General features: G+C 45.9%; 1 protein-coding gene across 1 annotated transcript; it reads right to left on the bottom strand.

The window, feature by feature from the left end:
* Window positions 1-9,633: 9,633 nt before the first annotated feature.
* LOC132672127 (serine protease 40-like) lies at window positions 9,634-18,475 on the bottom strand. The gene is made up of 5 exons (XM_060623851.1): window positions 18,352-18,475; window positions 17,380-17,542; window positions 15,135-15,409; window positions 13,378-13,544; window positions 9,634-10,070 (listed from the first exon to the last, which is right to left on the bottom strand). The coding sequence occupies exons 1-5, from the start codon at window positions 18,473-18,475 to the stop codon at window positions 9,753-9,755; spliced, it is 1,047 nt and encodes a 348-aa protein (XP_060479834.1). The 3' UTR covers window positions 9,634-9,752.
* Between the last annotated feature and the right edge of the window lie 743 nt (window positions 18,476-19,218).

Below are 19,218 nucleotides of genomic sequence, written 5' to 3'. Positions count from 1 at the left end.
CCTCCTGCTACTCCTACTGCACTGTCCTGCTCTATTTTGATTCTGTCTTTTAATAGCAGGAGCAACTTGTACAACTTAGAAGGAACAGCTGCATTCATCTTCCCCAAATATACAGCTACTCCTTTAAATGGATATCTATTTTTTTTAAGATTTAATTTTTAAGTAATCTCTATAGCTAACATGGGGCTTGAACTCACAACCCCAAAATCAAGAGTTGCATGTTTTCACCAAGCCAGCCAGGCATCCCTAAATGGATTATTTACTTTCAGACTCATTTAACTTTGAAGTTATTTTCAATTATATGCATATATTTTAATTCTTTCAATTTAGAATTTTAAACTTATTTAAAAATATTTTTTTAAATTTATTTTATTTTAAGAGAGAGAATGAGACAGAGAGAGCAGGAGTGGGAAAGTGGCAAAGAGAGAGGTAGAGTGAGAGGAGGCCAAGCAGGCTCCAGACCTCCACACTGAGCCTGATGCAGGGCTCGATCTCAGGACCATGAGAGAGTGACCTGAGCTGAAATCAAGAGTTGGACGCTCAACCAACTGAGCTACCCAGGCATCTCTAAACTTACTTTTAATAAGTATTTTATTCTTATAATCATTAATTTTTAATTTCTTATTTATTTTAGTCATGGATTTTCCTTTGTTATTTATATTTGAGTCTTTTGATATTAGAGTTGTTAATTTTCATTTTCTATTAAAAATTAGAATAAGTCATTTGTTTAGCAAATACAATTTTCTCTACTAGGTTTTTAGAGAAAATCAAATAAGATAAAGATCCCATCCCAAAGAAGCTTACAGTCTTAGGCAAACTCTTACATATTACAATGTCAAAAGTGATGTTAAAAAGTATACAGGCGAAGTCCTATGGAGGTGACACTTCCTGGCATAGCTGATAAAGATTTCATGTAGGAGATAACACTCAACTTTCCAAAAGAGAAAAGGAAGGACATTTGATGCATGTCGAAGTCTGAAGGTTATTACTTTACTTATTTTAGATTTGCCTACTTTCAAAAGGATATGGTTTTTATTATGGCAATTTATTTTTAGTGCTTAAGTGGCTGTTTTTGATTCTAGCTCTTTGGATCCCTAGTCATGTAGATTCAGAACCATGTCTGGGCCTACAACTTCATCAGCAAATGGCTTTTGCTATTATCAGGCACAGACACCAGGCTCCCCCACCAGATCTTGTGTAAGCCACAGAGCCTCTAAGTATTATCTTAAATACTTGTTCATACTATATATAAAAGTATTGTTTTGGAAATAACCTCTAAAAAGAAAGAACTCTTAATTTTTACTTATTTTTATTTTTAACAAGTGTACATAAAAAACGTCAGCCACATTATGCTATGATTCTGATTACTCGGTCTTTGAAAATAGACATGTAAGCTAAGAATTATGTGGCTTACAGCACATAAATGTTTGTCCTCTGCATATGGAGAGGAATATTCACATTCTAGAGGTTCAGAAATGCTCTCGCAGACTGCCATGCCCAGGGTGCTCTGCGTCTCACTGCCAGCAGACTGTTAGTGAGGGAAGTCATCGAACCAGGGTCACAGCTACATCTTTTTTTTTTCAATGTTTATTTTTAAGAGAGAGAGAGAGAGAGAGCATGAGCAGAGAAAGGGCAGAGAGAGAGAGAGGGAGACATAAACTCCAAAGCAGGTTCCAGGCTCTGCACTGTCAGCACAGAGCCTGACACAGGGCTTGAACCCATGAACTGTAAGATCATGACCTGAGCTGAAGTAGGACGCTTAACTGACTGAGCCACTCAAGCACCTGTGGTCACAGCTCCATCTGAGACACATTCTCAAGAGATCTTTCTTCACTAAAGGATGGGAGCTACATCATACAAGACCCTTTCAAAATTTGATCCCCACAGAAGCCCTGTCCTAGAATCTTCCAGTAAAGATTGGCTTGATTCATGGATGATAGAGTATGTGACATGTAGATGAGCACTGGGCTGGCTGACTACATCCTGTGAGCATATTTGTCACCTCTCTGGGCCTCAGCAGGGCTCACTGGCAAAGACCCTTGGTCTAAGTAACTTCTAGGATATTGGGTATTCACATAATCAAGTTACGGACTTGTCCTGTACTCGCTTTCCAAGTGGTGGGCAGAAAAGTTTCACTTCCCCAAGGATAGGCAGAGCCAGAGAGAGAGAATGTAGGAGAAGAGATAAGAATAGGAGATTTGTAGCCAAGGCATCAAGGAGCATGTGTCAAGGGAGGAGTAGAGATGGCTGGATTTCCACCCAGAGTCCTACAGGGTGGCAGAAGGGCTATGGTACAGAGTGCTCTCAAATGTGCAGCCAAGTGACTATGGGATCATGGTCTTTCCCTGGATGTCAAGGAAGGCAGTTAAGTAGAACAGTCAGGCAGAGCCAGCTTCACAGGCAGGTAGCACAGTAATTTTTATCTTTGAGCTTGTGACTTATAACAGAGTTCGTGCACAAGGACAGCAGAGGAGGTTCTCCAGATGGGCACATGCACCTGGGGGTTCAGGGACATGGGCACAGTAAGCCATGGGAAGTGTGTAATATAGAATTGGCCTGATCCAATTAGATTCAAGCTCTTTTGGGGGGATAGTTTTTGAAGTAAATGTTTCAGATTTGTTGTGATTCCAGGAGGGCTTTTCTTAGCTGCTTCTTGCCCTGGTTCTCTCCAGTAAACCAGCTGCCCTGCAGTTTAACTTTTATCTCAAATAAATCTACCAGTCTCTTAATTGCTTTTTGCCACAAAATCCATTATTTCTGAGGAAGCCCTTCAGCTTGAATTTTCCCACATTCCATTGTAAACAAAGTCAGTTCTGTTGGGAAGAGCTTCAGATTTCTTTGTTATATAGCCTGATTCTCTCCCTGGACCAAATCTCTGAGCCAGAACTGGAGCTCTGGGGACAGACACACTTGTCTATCACCCTGTTTTAGGAGCTAGATGCTCCATGATATGGGGGAAGGAGGGTGGTAGCCTCAGGTCATCTTGTCTTGCCAATCTGAGCATAGATACTTTGCTTTAAAGTCCAGGGCAAGAACAGGTATTTTTAGTGCAGCACACCCAATGTAGAGCCTTCCTCCAGAGTAGGGGCTGATGGTAGAAAGATCCCCAAGCTCTTGGCCACACTTTCCCAGAACTTCATAGGTAGCTGGGGTCAGGATAAGAAAGACTGACATCCTGCCTCTCCCAAGAGGATGCTGTAACCCTCTAACTGGGGGACAGGGAGCCCTGTGTCCTTGGCTGCAGGAATCTGTAGTGGACTTTGTGTCATGCTGATCTGGGAATGGGAAAGGGAGGAAGTAGGTGTGGTTCAAGTGCCACAGACTCTTGCCATTCTTACTAAGTTTTTGTAGGTTTTCTTGAATAAATTTTTCTCCATTTGTTATATGTCCATAGGACCACTTTTGAACACTTTAATTTTTGAAAACAATCTTCACCACTTTCACTGGAGAGTTGGTCCATAGAGCCATGCCACAGTGGCACTCCTTGCTGGCAGTTTTGAGGTCATTTGTTATTCAGTAAAAACAGATACAGGGAAATGAGTAGAGACATGTAAAAGCTAACAGACACAGGGGAACAAGTAGAGGTATATGTAATCTTTGGCATTTACAAAGTCTGAAATCTTGGTCCATTTCTGCTTTCTCTCATATCTTCTAGTTCTTATTTAGTGAGTTTTGTTTCAGTTCATGGTTGCTTCTATTTGACCATATGCTGGTTTTTATTCTTGGAAGAACTTGCAGTGATTTTCTTACACCAAGAATGAATGTACCCTCCTTTAGGGAAACTCAGCATTTGCTTCTGCCAGGAGGCTGGAGCCCTATTGGTCACAGACCACCTCAAACTACATTCACATCTTGATGTTGGTTGACAGAGCTCTAGCCAGTCAAACTGCAAGGGTACCTCCACCCATTTCTTTGCTTTCAACTCAGTGCTAATGTGGCCTTCCCTGCAGGCTCTAGGGCTTGAAGGAGACCAGTGTGTCTTATCCTGTTAGGCTTTTTGGGGTCCCAGTGTAATATGGGGAACATTTCCCATAAAATTCTTGAGATAGTTAATTTTATGGATTGACTTGGTTGGGTCACAGTGTTCAGATATTTGGTCAAAAATTATGCTAGATGTTTCTGTGACAGTGTTTTTTTGGATGAGATTAACACAAATCAGCAGACTTTGAGTAAAGCACATGTCCTTCTATAATGTAAGTGGGCCTCACCTAATCAGTTGAGGGCTTAAATAGAACAAAAGACTAACTGCCCCAGACGAAGAAGGTTATTATGCCAGCAGACCACCTCCAAACTTGAACTGAAACGTTGCCTCTTCCTGAGTCTCCAGCCTGACAACCTTTGGACTTTGTGTTAAAATACCTGTGTGATTTTAATTTATGGAGGTGACTATGTGGTGGCCCAGAGAGGTAAATACCATTGAGGGATTTTTGTTATTTACATTTTCCGAGAAGAGTGAACATGCCACTTCACACAGGGCCACATGATAATGAAACACCTGTTTGGTCAGGAGACAGAAGCAGGAGTGAGGTGAAAGCACAGCCCAGCGCTTTATTGTGGTTTGCATGGACAAAGCAAGGCAGGGGAGAGGAAACAGTTTAGGACTGGTCAGTTGGAATAATGTCAATAGGCTCTGGGCTATATGGGTGGTCTCTAATTGTCTACCATCTAGCTCTGCAGTGATTGAAGGTGGGAAAAATATTGGTTTGGTGTGTGAGAGTAAGACAGAGGCATTGGGGGTACAGACTTCGGGTTGGTTTGGTTTACATATGAAATGTATGTTCCCAGTTGATTATTATCTCTAGGTATGGAACAGCCTCTCCGTGGTCAACCCCCACTGAGATTTCAAGTTATAAAATACAGAAAACAAAAAATACAATTAATATAGCTTTGAATTGCAATATCATCTCTTCCTGAGTCTAAGCCTGCCAGCCCACCCTGCAGATTTTGGATTGCTAGTCTCCATAATCATGAGCTAATTCCTTTAAATAAATCAATCTGTGTGTGTGTGTGTGTGTGTGTGTGTGTGTGTGTGTGTTTGTAGATATATAGATATAGATCCTATATATTTATATACAGATATTAATTGATTCTCTGGAGAACCCTGTCTAATACAGCTTCCTTCCCATGGTCTTTACAGAAGTCTCCTGAGGCCCACATATGAGCTGTAAGAATATATCCTTGCAACAAAAATAACTTTGGGTATCAGATATTCTGATTATATTCTGATTGCAGGCTTTTCTCTCAGAATTTGCCCTGGCAGATCCCTGCTGTCTTCCTACCTTTTCAATGTCTTTATGAAGATTTTTAATTTTTTTTTAACGTTTATTTATTTTTGAGACAGGGAGAGATAGAGCATGAATGGGGGAGGGTCAGAGAGAGAGGGAGACACAGAATCTGAAACAGGCTCCAGGCTCTGAGCTGTCAGCACAGAGCCCGACGCGGGGCTCGAACTCATAGACCGCGAGATCATGACCTGAGCTGAAGTCAGACGCTTAACCCACTGAGCCACCCAGGCACCCCAAAGATTTTTAAAAAGGATTTTATTTTATTCATTATAATTTTTATTCATTTAATTTACTAATGAAATAACTTATTTGAACTATTCAAATTAGAGCCTGGCCCAGCTCTCCAAGCTCAAGCACTCATTTGTAACTTCCTGATCTAATTCACGCATGAAAAAGAAAATGAGTTTAGTTTATATTGTCACTAAGCCCAGAAAATCCCTGCCAACCCTATGCTGCCAACTTTTCTAAGACCGTATTATTGGTGGAGAATTTTAAACTGAAGGCATTTTTATTCTTTTTACATATTTTCTGTATCTCCTTTTTCTTTATTTTCCTCTGTTTCTCTCTGGATTAAGCCTTATAGTTTCTTTGATTCTCTGCCTGGTCTTTTTTTCTGCCCCTGAAATTTCTCTTTTTGTATGGTAAAAGGCTTCTGCCACCCCACTCTTTTCCATTTTTTCCAGGGTTACTTCAATGAGCAATCAAAACATACCTGGCAAATTATTCAAATTATTCAAATTTCAAATTATTCAATTTTCAAATATCAAATTATTCAAATAATTTATTCATTATTTTATTCATTATTATTTTACTTTTTTGTGTGTTTTTATTGAAATTCTAGTTAGTTAACCTACAGCATAATACTAGTTTCAGGTGTACAATATTCAGTACTTCAAAACAATGCCTAGTGCTCATCACAAGTGCCCTCTTTAATCCCCATCACCTGTTTAACCCATGACCCCACCCACCTCTCCTTTGGTAACCATCAGTTTGTTCTCTATAGGTGAGAGTCAACTTCTAGGTTTGCCTCTCTACATAAGATCTTATTTTTTGAAGTGATCTCTACACCCAGTGTGGGGCTCAGACTCACAATCACGAGATCAAGAGTTGCATGGTCCGTCAACTGAGACAGCCAGGTACCTCATGAATATTTTCTTTACTGAATTAATAAAGACTTTCCTTTCTTTCTTTCTTTCTTTTTTTTTTTAGCAGGAGAGTGGACCCAAGTAATCTAGACCCCCTGTAGCAATTATCTCCTGTCTGTCCCTCCAGGCATACTCTCCACCTCATCCCACTCCTTCTGTGGGGGTGGAAGTGTAAGCTGGAAGGCCTGACAGGTTCCTATTCTCTCTGGCCACAGTGGGTTCAACCAGAGGGGAGACTCAGCTGAAGATCTGAGGAGGTGACAGAAGTGGTCACAGTGTTTATTTCCACAAAAACCCTATTTGTGAGGTTTCCTCAGTTAGCTATGTCCCTCAGCTGTCAGTCCTTGCTCCTCTTCTCCCTTCCCTGTTCCTTAGGGCCAGGGGTGGGGGGAGTGGGGGGTGGCAGAGCTTATGCCAGGCTCCTGCACTGGCCTCCTCTTCTCCTTATCCCCAACCATACCTTAGAAATTAGATCTTTTGTAAAGAAACTCCACACATTATCCTACCATAAGTGTGCCAGCTCCAAAGTCCATACTTTGTAATGTCTACACAAAGTAGCAACTGCATGTGTCTTTCATCTGTGTTTACCTGTTATTCATCCAATCTGTTGTGCCTTCTAATTCAACCATTGTATTTTTCATACACAATATTTTGACTTGGTTCTTTCCTGTGGTTTCTTTGTCTTGAGTCTTATTGCTAATAATATTTTCCTATATCCATAAGGATATTTATTGTGTTTATTAATTTTTGGTGGTCTGTCTCTTCTAATAATTCTATTTCAAATAACATATAACGTCCAATCTTCTGTATTTCTTATGTGGCAATCATACTTCTCAGTTGTGCAGTTATTTTGGCACATGTGCTCATATAACCCATGGGTTAGCAGCTACTCTGTCACTCTTTGGTACAGTATACCAGAGAAGGACAGAAGTCCTGATGAGTTCAAGGAGAAGGGAGGATGACCCTAGACCAGAGGCCCCAGGCATCAAAAATCCACTCTTAACCTCTCCTCCATACTGCTATCTGCCAGGCATTTTCTGCATCCAAGGCTTCAACATTAAAGCTCTTAGAAGAAATCATAGTGGAAGGATCAAGTCTCCCCATGTAGTACTCCCCCTGCCCTCAGGGGTAGAAGTGTGGGCACGGAGGGCATGTACTCAAGATGGCTATCAGAAGCTACACACTAGTTGACACATCCACCCTGGAATACACTGGCACCTGAGAAAGATTAGGCAGCATTTGTCACATGGTATCGGATGGGGGAGAGTGGAACATGCAAACAGCCTTCAAGCTCATCCTATCATTGCCCTACTCTCTTAACCCAGCTACAGGCCACTTCAGGAAAACTTTACTTCCTCTAGGATTTCTTGTTGATTCTACATTTCCTTCTCACCTCCCTTGCTCATCCAGGGTTGATGTGGGAGTGCGACCTAGCAGCCCATTGGGAGCTTCTGATGGTGGGTCTGGTGAAATCCACCTCAGCAGCACTCCCAGCCTGTCCCCCAGCCCCAGTCCTACTGGCCTTCCAGACCTGCTCTGCACCCTGACATCAGTCTTGTTATTTGGGATCTTTCCTTGTCACTGACCAGGGCCACACTTGGGACAGTTAACCCAAGCCTCTCAAGGTACCTCTCAAAATTAACCTGAGAGAGGAAATCACACAGGGCCTGAGGTGCCTGAGAATGGCCTGCATTAGAGGGAAGACCTCTGAGCTCCTTAAGAAATCTGGGTTTGAATTTCTGCTCTGCTATTTACTACCCACATCACCTCAGACAAGTTACTTAACCATGCTAGATCTCGGGTTCAGATCTGTAAAAAGGGATCAAACATGGATAATAATACCAAACATTGAAGCTGGCCGTAACAGGGAAGTAGGCTGTGGGAAAGTTGTGATTTGGCAGATCTTCAGAGTGGACTGGAAATGTATTTGCATCTACTGAGTTAGGGGACCCAAGAAACTTCATGCAGGACCAACAGTCACACCACTCGGTGCTTCACATAGAAACATGGCTATTGATGGACAAAGCAGAAGTCACTGTGGGAGAGAAACCCAGCACAGTCAGCACAAAGCCACCATGGGTTGAAGGTAAGTGGAAGTTCTAGGGGCAGTGGGTAGATAATGGTCCAAATCTGAACTAAGTGCTGACTGCCACCTCTGGGCCCAGCAATCCAGCCAGGAAGCCCCATAACTGAGTCTACTAATAGGGAGAGAATGCTTTTTTTTTTTTTTTTTTTTTTTTTTTTATCACTTCCAGACACTCCTGAGCTGGGAAGGAAACCTCTGCAGGAGTAGCAGAGGGCTTAAAGCCAGCAAGACTCTGGTGACCATGTGGATGTGACTTCACCTATTTTCACCTGCTGGTGAGAGTCCAGGCTATCTGGGGAACAAGATTGGAAAGAATTTGCACAGAACACCTGATGGCATTTTGATACAGTGGATCTGCAATGGTTGAGGGCTGCTCCCTGATCACCAAGAATTCAGGGTGGGTCTTGTGGTTATGAGACTCTTCTGAGTATTCTGCTAACTAGTTACAATTCTGTGACCCAGACATATTTGTAGGGGACAGTTCAGGACATGGCTTAAGGCTCAGTGTTGGGCCAGCAAGTCCTGGGTCAGCCAAACCACAAGCTATGACAGGTTCCCAGGGGGTGGGGGGCTGGGCCCCTGGAGATAGGGGGAGGACAGGTACTGTGGGTACAAGGGGAATAGACTAACAGCAGAGATCTGAGGGCAGCTGACCTGTGATTTTGGACCTTAGCCTGGTAGCCAGAGCCCTTCACAGTCTACTTCAAATAGAGCCTTTCAAATAGAACCTCTGTGACCTGTGGGCCTGGAGTATCCTTCTTCATCTCCAGCTCAGGGCAAATCATCCACCTGTAGGACGACCCGTCCCTATCGCACTGGCCATTAGTGTTCTGTGGGACCTAGGGGATGCCACTTCCTCCATGGGGTGAGGCCTTGGGCCCTAAGCCATGGCAGCTCTTTGGAAGACTCCTCAAGGCTAGTGATTCAGTTCCAGATAGCTAGCCAGGCCCTCAGTGTCCTTGCCCTTCCCTACTCCCAGCTGAGGGAGCAAGGAGAACTTCATGTGCCAAGGAGCTTGAATGACAGTAGGGTGGGGACAGAAGGTAGCTCTGATAGGTCAGAAACAGGAGCAGGAAGCTTCTTTAATATATTTTTTAAAATTTTATCAGGCCTGGAGCAAGCTTCAGATGGACAGGATTGCTCAGAGATGGGCACATTTAAGAAGAATGTAGAGCCTGTTGGCATTAATGCAAACAAGCTTGTTGGGGAGGGCCAGGAGGGGCATCACAGGGTCTGTCACAGAATCATTAGGAAAATCAGCAGTAGGAGGAAGGTCTGTAAAGACACAAGGGTGATGCAGGTGCTGGGCTTGAGGACAGTGCCCAGAGAAGAAAAGTCACTCAAAATAGGAGGTTTGTCCTGAGAAGTAGCAAAAGAAGGATCAGGATTGGGCAAGGTGCTCCGCTTCTCACTGATCCAGTGGGAAAAGTAGGTGAGCCTGGTGAAGACGCTGGGGCCTATGGGATAGCGGCAGGCCTGGCTCCAGCTAGACAGCCCCATCAGAAACCAAGTGCCACCATTCAGCTTGCAGACCAAGGGGCCTCCAGAATCTCCCTGAGGAAAGAGACAGCATGAGTCATGGGGACCAAAATAGAGGGGGACACACATGGTTTAGACAGTGTGAAGTGCCTTTGCCCTCCACCAGAGTGGAGTTTAGGAAGCCTCATGTCAAGGTGGGGCTGTGAATTGTTCTCATCAGAATTACATGGAGGATTTGAAAAATCCAGACACAGAGTCCCACTGCATACCTCTTTGATCAAAATCGCAAGGGTAAGGCTTTGGAGCTCACTTCACAAAGTCTGTGGAGGGGACTCTGAGCATCCTTCTAAGCTGGCAGTCATAGACCTATGAGAATATGCAGGCAGACTCCAGATATCGGACACCAGCCCTTTGTGCTCCCAATCCTAAGTGAGTGAAGGTACCACCTGAAGTCCCATGGGGCCTGCAGGCCTCTGGGTAATTATCAGTCCAGTACAACATCCCACCTGGGCATTTGTTTTTGACTTATTAAGGTCTCTGGTTTGTGGAGCTTCTTTAGAAAACGCAAACTGTTAAATGTGCTCAGCAGAAAAGAAGTGATCCCAAGTCCAAACTGGTAGGGTGGTCAGAATGGCAGGGAGCCCAAGGGGGTCCCAGAAAAATGCTAAGGACCTTGAGGTCAGGACTCCAAGGCAGGAAGGCACCATTGGGCATAATGCTTCTATCTCATTGGTTATAAAGTAGGGACCAAAGAAACATAGCACCCTTCCAGCCTTCTGTTGAATAAACATGACCGAGTACCCTGTGTGTAGGAGACATTGATATGACAGAACATGAACACAGACAGTACAGCACACACCATGCACAGATGCAAGATGTGGAACAGAGGCACCCAGGGGGTGGTAAATGGCAGGAAGGGCTGCCCTAACTGGACCATCAGAGAGCCTCTAAGCAGAGATGGGAGGGATGAGCAAGGCCTGACCTGGAATTTGCAGGCACAGGTAGGCGGCCTGCTTGGCACAGGTGAGGCTGAGAAGTGGCAGGGCCAGGCCCAGGCTTATCAGCTGGGAGGGTATGGATGAAGGGACATTGAAGGACACTCAGCAGGGAGGTAGTGTGACCTGATACAGATTCTAAAAGGATGGTAGGATTTCTGGGGCTGGGTGAAGCACAGTATGTGGCAGGGCAGAAATCAGCACAGGGAGACCAGTCATGAACTACTGCAGCAGAAAGAGACTGATAAAGGCAGGCAAGAAATGGTGAGGCACAGATTTGCCCTACCTGACCCTTTCCCTCCATTTAAGGTAAAAATGGAGCAAGGCAGGAAAAGCAGAATAAGGGCTGAGTGGTGGGTCCTTGGTGTGTGGAGGTCAGAAAGAGGAGGAAGAAAGCAGGAGACATAAGAGGGGCTGCCCTTCAAGTATGATGGGATGTGCTGCAGGGTGCATGGCCAAGCACCAAGTGGGAGGAGGTCAGAGGTGCACCTAGGCATCTGGCTGTCTTGGTGAGAAAACTGTGGAGGAAGGGCGAGCACAAAAGTCTGATAGAATGGGCTGAGGCAAGAAAGAGAAGTGAGTAAGCCAGAGAGGGCCCTTGAAGTGGGTGAGCCCTGTGGGAAGGCAGGCTGAGAATCAGGGCCCAGGGCAGAGAGCTGGGGAAAAGAGAAGGTATGTGTAGGTGTTTTAAGATGGGCATCATGACAGTATGTTTTTCAGCTGATGGTAGATGGTCAAGGAGAGAGACAAAGGGGTAGCAAAAGGAGCAGGAGAGGAAGGAGCTCTGTATGAGGAAGCATGTGGGGGCCATAGCTCCAAGGCTTTTCTAGGTTTGACTATGATCATGCCACTTCACCTTGAGCTATCCACTTTCCTCTCTGGGTCTCAAGTTTCTCCACCATAGAATAGAAGGATTCCACAGAGTAGGAGAAAATATTCTTAATACATATATTCAATACCATACTCATATTCTAAAATTCAATGAGAAAGACACACAATCTCACTGAAATAATGGCAAAAAAATTTGAATAGACACTTTTAAAAAGAGGCAATACACATATGAAAAAAGTGCTTATCTTCATTATTCACAGAGAAATTCTCAGAGAAATGCAAATTAAAAATCACATTTAAAATGGCGGGCAACATGAAGTACTGGAGGCAATGTGGAGCAAACACAACTGTCAGCCCCTGCTGGGGGGAGTGCAAACTGGTACCAGTGGATTGGAAAGCTGCTCCTCAGTACCTGTGAGAGACGAACCTGTGCATATCTTATGGCACAGTAATTCTACTCCCAGGGTTATACTCAACCAAAATGTGAACCCATGTGCACTAAAACACATGCACTAGGATGTTCACAGCAAATCTATTTGTAATGGTCTCAAGTGGAAACTATCCAAATGCCACCAAGACTAGAATAGATAAATAAAATTGTAGTATATTCACACAGTGGATACCATACAGCAACAAGGTGAACAATGTAAACTACACCCAAGATGCATAAATCTCAGAAACATAATATTGACCAGATGAGAATGCATCCTGTATAATTCCATGTAGGTAAGTCCCGACACTAATCCACAGAGCTTCAGAAGCCAGGACTAGTCTCAGGGAGTTAGTAACAGGAAGTATCAGGAGGATTCTTTAGGTGCTGGTTGTTACATGATTGTGCCAATTTCTTTTTTTTTTTATTTAATTTTTAAAAAAATGTTTACTCATTTTTAACACAGAGAGAGAGAGAGAGAGAGAGAGAATGGGAGGGGCAGCGAGAGGGAGATACAGAATCCGAAGCAGGTTTCAGGCTCTGAGCTGTCAGAGAGCCCGACATGCAGCTCGAACTCACGAACTGCGAGATCATGACCTAAGCCGAAGCCAGACGCTCAAATGACTGAGCCACCCAGGCGCCCCAAAAGTTTTTTTAATGTTTATTTATTTTTGAGACAGAGAGAGACAGACAGAGTGCAAGCAGGGAGGGGCAGAGACAGAGGGAGACACAGAATCTGAAGCAGGCTTCAGGCTCTGAGCTGTCAGCACAGAGCCGGACATGAGGCTCAAACTCACGGACCATGAGATTATGACCTGAGCTGAAGTCGGACGCTTAACAGACTGAGCCACCCAGGTGTCCCTGATTGTGCAAATTTCTAAAAATGCATCAAATAGCACATGTCTAAATTATGCCCTTTTCTATGCATGCTATTCTTCAACAACGTTTTTTTTTAAACGAAGAAATGTATGGAATGAACTAGTATTCTTTGGGGTCTTCTGAACTTCAGTTCTGACACTTCAGGCTGGGGGGTGAGCTTAGGAGGAGGAAGTCAGGGGCAGGATCCAGAGAAGACACAAAGGGAGAGGGGAGTTCCCACTTGATAAACAGAGCCAATCTCACTTACTCTGCAGATGGACTTTCCTGTCATGAGGTCCCCAGCACAAAACATATCCTCGTGTATAGAATATTCACTGCTGCTGGAGTCTGGCGATTGGAAATACATTTTACAGACCTCACTGTCAATGATGCCAACCTCTCCCTCCTGCAGCTGAAATGGCGCAGCCAGGAAATCTGCAGGGGTCAGGAGTGGGGGAAGGTCAGATGTGGGTTGGAGCCTGAGAGAGGGGCTAGCTACCTCCCCAACCTGCCTGCTAATGGACATGCTGCCATTTCCAACTGACAGGATTGGGGAAGTCTCTCAGAGGACTTGCAAAGATGAAGGGACAAGACATTTAAGGCAGACAAGAGAGCAAAGGTGAGGGGTCTGCAGTGGGAAGTGCCAGGAGGGAGGTCTGGGTGGCTGCAGTGGCGTGGGAGTTGAAAAAAATGAGACAAGGTCACAGCAGGGTCCAGAGCGAGCAAGGCCTCTTCACCAGTATGTGGAGTTTGGATTTCTCTCAAGCACACTGGGAAACCACTGAAGGGTCTCCTTGTGTTTTGAAAATAATTAATCCGGCAGCTATGCAGATATAGAAGTAGAGGTGGAGGGTGGAAGTTGAGAGTCCTGGCTTGGCCCAGGTTCCAGTGATGCACCTAATGGATGCTGGGTGGGGTGAGGTAGTATGTCAAATAAGACATGGCCCAGCCTCAACAAGCAGCTGGTCTGTGGATGCTTTCCATGTGGATTCTATTTCCACAGATTGCTCACAGGTCAGACTGGTGTTTTCAGTGTCACAGTGACAGCTCCGTCCTGTGGAGTGCTTGCCATGTACAGCTCTCACATGTCCTCGGGGACAACCCAGGCCCAGCAACTGTGGTCAGGGAGAGGACAGAACAGCTGCAGGCTGAGTCTATCATTGATGTCAGATGCTCCCTGACCTGCTGGCTGCTCTAGCCTGCAACTTCCCCTCATACCCCAATTCCTACCCTCCGACCAGTTTTGCAGAATCCTCCTTGCTCTGCCAGTGGTTCTTAATGAGTGACAGTGCTTCCCAAGAGGGTGTCTTTGGAAATGTTGAAGCATTGGCTGTTTTCATGACTAGACAGTGTGATTGATATTTGTGGCCAGAGCACAGCAAAGGAAATCTTGCCCCAAATACCTCCAGTGAGATACTCTGCCACATCATGACCCTATGACCCTACAAATCACGGCAAATTTACATTCTGCTTTTTTCACTCTATGTTACATTTTCCTAAATTAAAAGCACTTTCCATTGTGTTAAAAAAATATTTGCCCACCATTTCTTCTCTCTCAGCCTAAAAATGTACAAGCCCAGCAAGCTGGCAGAACAGACAAGTTTTACTTGAATTAATGGATGAGGGGAAGTGAGATTCACATAGGAATATGTTCTTAATCCAGAAACACCCAACTTTGCCTCTCAAGCCAACAAGCAAACTTGTTTTCATTTCCTTACTGTTATGCTTCCCTGAGTACCTTCCATGGTAGGGGAAGCCCAAGAGGTGCCTGAGGAAGCTTTGGAGGGGCCTGACATGGTCTCATGCAGGACCTGTGAATCAGAGTGGAATCCTAAATGGCTTGGAGTCAAAGAGCCCAAGTTCTTGATTCCAAAAGTTAGATATGCTCAGACTTTTTGAAGCATGACAGAAGGAAATTGAAGCTTTAGAAGGAAATGGTATCAGGGCTGGAAGGGCCCCACAATGGTTAACACACCTTCCTCCTCCACCACCCTTACCCTCCCTGCCTGCCCTGCTCCTACTCACCATCCTCAGTGATCATCCCCCAGCCGGTTATCCAGCAGCTGCTGTGAAGGGGCAGCTTCATGGTAGGCCCCGGCAGGCAGGCAGGGAGGATGTGAGAAGTAAAGTTCACAGATAGAGGCAGTTGCAACAGAGCGATGTCACTGCCCATGTAGTAGCGCTTGTTAAAGTCATTGTGAACAATGACTCGATACACTGTCATCTGCCGGCTATGCTCACTGGGATGTTGGAGCTGATGGTACCCTAGCAGGACCTGGTAGTCAGATGGTTCATGGGACCTGTTGTGAGAGGCTGTATTATCACCTGTCTCCTCTGAGCACTGGGCTAACACCCTTGCACTCTCACCTGACTGCCTACTCCCAACTCTACCAACCCCATAAGCAACCAGACATGACCATTATTCCAGAGGTTGCTCTCTCCTCCCTTCCTAATATTCTCATCAGGTGGGCTGGATTCTTGTCTGTCTATTGCCTCAGGAAATCTGTCCTTTGAAAGTTTCTGATGGCTTTCCCAGTATGCCCCCAAATCAAAGGAGCAGAGAATCTCAGTGCTGGAAAGAAACATTGGGGCACATCAAACTATACCCCTTCATTATAGAACAGAGGAGACTTGGCTCCTTCCCAGCTCTGACCAGAACCATTGGAAGGTCCCATGGCTTGGAGTGGTTCTCAAAGACCCCATTTCTCAGCGCAGAATCATCCATTCCCTCTTCCCATTCTTCACACTCAGACTTCCCTAAAGGATGAACCCCATCTGGAGACAGGCACTCAATGAGCCTGTGTGGAGCAAACAAGCGAGCACATGGAACTGAACTTGTTTCTGGAATGTGAGCAGCTTTCCAACATACATGGTCTGCTTGTGCTGCTCCCTTGCCCAGACTCCATGTGACTGGATTCTTCTCCCACAAGTCCGTACTAGCTCCAAGCCCCTCCTCTGATTGCAGCCCATGGTACCTCTCCTGACACTGGCTCAGGGTCTACCCTCTTGCATATTCTGGTCTTTCCATCCTGCAGCACAGTAGCTGGGTTCATGTGTCACTTTCCTGATAGGATGAGAAACTTCAAGGTGGGTCTTGCTTCTCCACATCCTCCACAGTGGGCCTCACAAGGGGCCTACCACCCATGAGTGCTGAATAAATGAACAGAACCCAAGTGGTTCTCAAAGCCAGTTGATGCCAGTGGCTCTTACCTCCTCTGACTTCGAGTGTGATATTCTCCCCACTCCCTCTGGGCACAGAGTAAGCCCAGGATACACCTGAGATGCAGCCCACTCTCCTGACTATCTGTGTCCCATCTGAGGACAGAGGCCATTTGCTTCATGCCTCACTCTGACCTATAGAGACTGTGGTGAACACAGTTGCTCTTAGGCACATATTTCTACAGAAGTGACAGGAATTTCTGGATGCTGGTTAAACAGCCAGAGTCCCATGATGCTTCCATAGAGAAATGTGCTAGAATGTGCAGGTGGTTAGGACCCAGGGAAGCCTCTGGCAGTTGTGCCAATGATGACCTTTGAACAGCCTGATTGGAAGAGGACAAAATAATTGCCCAGTTTGTACAGGCTCTAATGCTCCCCCAGCCCTGGAAAGTGGGAACCCTAGAACTATTGCTCTGACTTAAAGCCTAAAACCTGTGCCATATGTTCAGCCAGGGACACTACACACCCACTACCATCTGCACAAGAGGAAACAAACCCACTGACATCTTGTTGGCCTGTCTAGAGCTGGGCAAGATGTAGAATGCAGAATCTACCTTGAGTGGGAACAGGACTCAGAATCCTAAAGTTTAAAGAAGACAAAAAGTGGGCTGGAGGCAATGACTTTGGAACTAAAGTTTGTTTTCCAGTATTTACTGATAATCACAGTTAAAGTTAATTTCCACTTAGCTATGTACAAGTAATGTACATGTAGCTGAGACAACCATACCATCTTGATATTACCAAAGTGTGAGGAGGGGGACAGATGGGAACATCCCTGAAGGAAGAGATAAGGTAAATGGCCTTTGTACTGGGAGATGTGAACTCAGAGAGTCAGGAGACTGGAGTAAGGTGGTGAGAAGGGATGGCATTCCAAGTAGAGGGGAATGCTCGGTCAAAGGCAGGGCCAACGGTGCACACAGACACCTGGTGGTGGCCAGGAACAAAGCCTAGGGAAAAAGGTCTGGGACATCATTCTCCCCCTTCTGTTCTGTCCATCTTGTGTTCCCTTCCCAATCCCACCCGAGTCATTGGGCCCATTGGAAACACGCACTTTTGGAAGCAGTGGGCAGCTGAGATCACCCAGTAGGCATCTATGAGGGCAGCTCCACAGATGTGCTTGCCATGGTAGAGCAGGCTGGCCTGCCATGGCCACCGATGGTCCGGTGCATTCTGGCCACCAAAGATCTTCCCAGTTACTGCTGGCTTCCCACACACTGTGGAGACAATCCTACCCATGAGGCACCATGAGGTATTATGGATGCCAGCCTTGGTGTCTCTGGATGTCAGCATCAACAGGACACAGGGCCACTGTGGCCCCTCCTCACTTTTCAGCTGGGAAATCCAAGGCCCAGGGTGAAGAGACATGGCTCATGTAACAAAGAGCCACCTGGCTTTGCTGGTGATGGTAGTACTAAGGAAGCAGCCTGTGGGTCTCAGTAAGAAGGGGGGGTGAGGTTTGTGGTGCAGGCACCTGCAGAGGTACACATCTGCATATCACTGGGGTGCGCAAGTCAAGACCAGGAGGTGGTGCTGCCCCAGGTGCTTCACCAGACCTTATTTCACTTAACTAGCACACCATTATTTGAAGTCCCAGAAACTAAGGACTTACTTAGGGATGCTGTTTACTCAGGGCCACTGAGGATTAAGTGGTTGCACCCCTCCCACCTCAGTCCAATATTCTAGGGAGACTGAGGCCAAATGGAGCACATTTTGCTTGATAATTCTCCTGAAGCACTGCATCCTGTTCTTAAAATGAACAGGTTTTGGGGGCCCACACAGGCCAGTGCTGAACCTCTGCTCTTGAACTGAGGAGACTTGAGATCTAGAAGGAAAGAGCTGGCAAGAAGAGGGGGTGCCCTGGTCTCCTCAGCCATGGGTCTCCCTGACCGTGCCCAAGGGGAACCCAGGAATTCTAGGGCCCCACTCAGCCAGGTAGAGGTCCTCCTGGCCAGTGGGGTGGGTGAGGGAAACTTGAGAGGTGGGGGAACCTGACGCCCCTCACCATACTCCCCCCCGCACTCACCATCTGCAGCAGTTCCCTCGGGCTCAGCACGAAGCAACAGTGGGCACAGCCAGAGCAGGGCTGTGGCCAGCACGCAGGCCCCCTGCCAGCCTGGGCCTGAGCCCTCGGCCCGGGCGCTTGCCATCGGGCCAGTCCACGTCGTCTTCCCAGACGAGGGGCCTGTGCCACGCGAGGCCGCAAGGGCTGCTGGGAAACCGTCTCCCTCTGTGGGGAGTGTCGCCTCCTGCCCTGCAGCCTGTGTGGGTACCAGGAGGAGGAAATGGGCCCACACATGATGCCAAAGCCCCTAGGCTGATGGGAGAAGCAGAGGACATATAGAGTCTTCTGCCAAAGGACCCCAGTTTGATGGCAGACACAGCGTGGTTATGGTGTATGCCTAGGAATATGCACTAATGGTCAGAGGTCATGTGCTTATATAATGTCACCAAATATTTCTAACTGGCTTTCAAGATCCAATGCACTCATTTCTACCCCTCCTCCATTCACATAATTAGGTCAGACCCACTATGGATAATATCTCTTTCTTAAACTCACTTGAGCAATACAGCATGGCATAGTAATGGGGTGGATATTTCATTATAGTCACAGGTGGCAAGAGGGCATTATGCAAGGGTATGGGTTGTATGCGGAGTTCAACCTCTGGCTGCCAACAACTTATGTTCTTCCCAAATGCAAAATCATTCACTATATTCCAAGGTCCCCAAGAGTCTCATTCCATTACAGTATCAACTCAAAATTCAGAGTCTCATCTGTTAGAGAAGGTCACTGAGAGGATATGACCACTGGTTGATCTTAGAGCTAGATCCAGGCAGAAGAGGCCCCTCACTCTCTCCCCTGGCCTTGGAATGTATGCTTTGCCCACCAAGT

This window comes from Panthera onca, chromosome C1 (genome assembly GCF_046562875.1).
Source record: "Panthera onca isolate mPanOnc1 chromosome C1, mPanOnc1 haplotype 2, whole genome shotgun sequence".
Lineage (NCBI taxonomy): Eukaryota > Metazoa > Chordata > Mammalia > Carnivora > Felidae > Panthera > Panthera onca.
Note: the sequence above shows the minus strand (reverse complement) of the source record. Positions and strands in the feature narration are given on the sequence as shown.

Excerpts from the sequence above, each read along its gene's own strand:
- LOC132672127 (XM_060623851.1), bottom strand. The coding sequence starts at position 18,475 with ATGGCAAGCGCCCGGGCCGAGGGCTCAGGCCCAGGCTGGCAGGGGGCC. Across the intron at positions 17,543-18,351 it reads CGAGGGAACTGCTGCAGATG|TGTGTGGGAAGCCAGCAGTA; the intron begins GTGAGTGCGGGG and ends TTGTCTCCACAG. Across the intron at positions 13,545-15,134 it reads GGGGATGATCACTGAGGATG|ATTTCCTGGCTGCGCCATTT; the intron begins GTGAGTAGGAGC and ends TGACCCCTGCAG.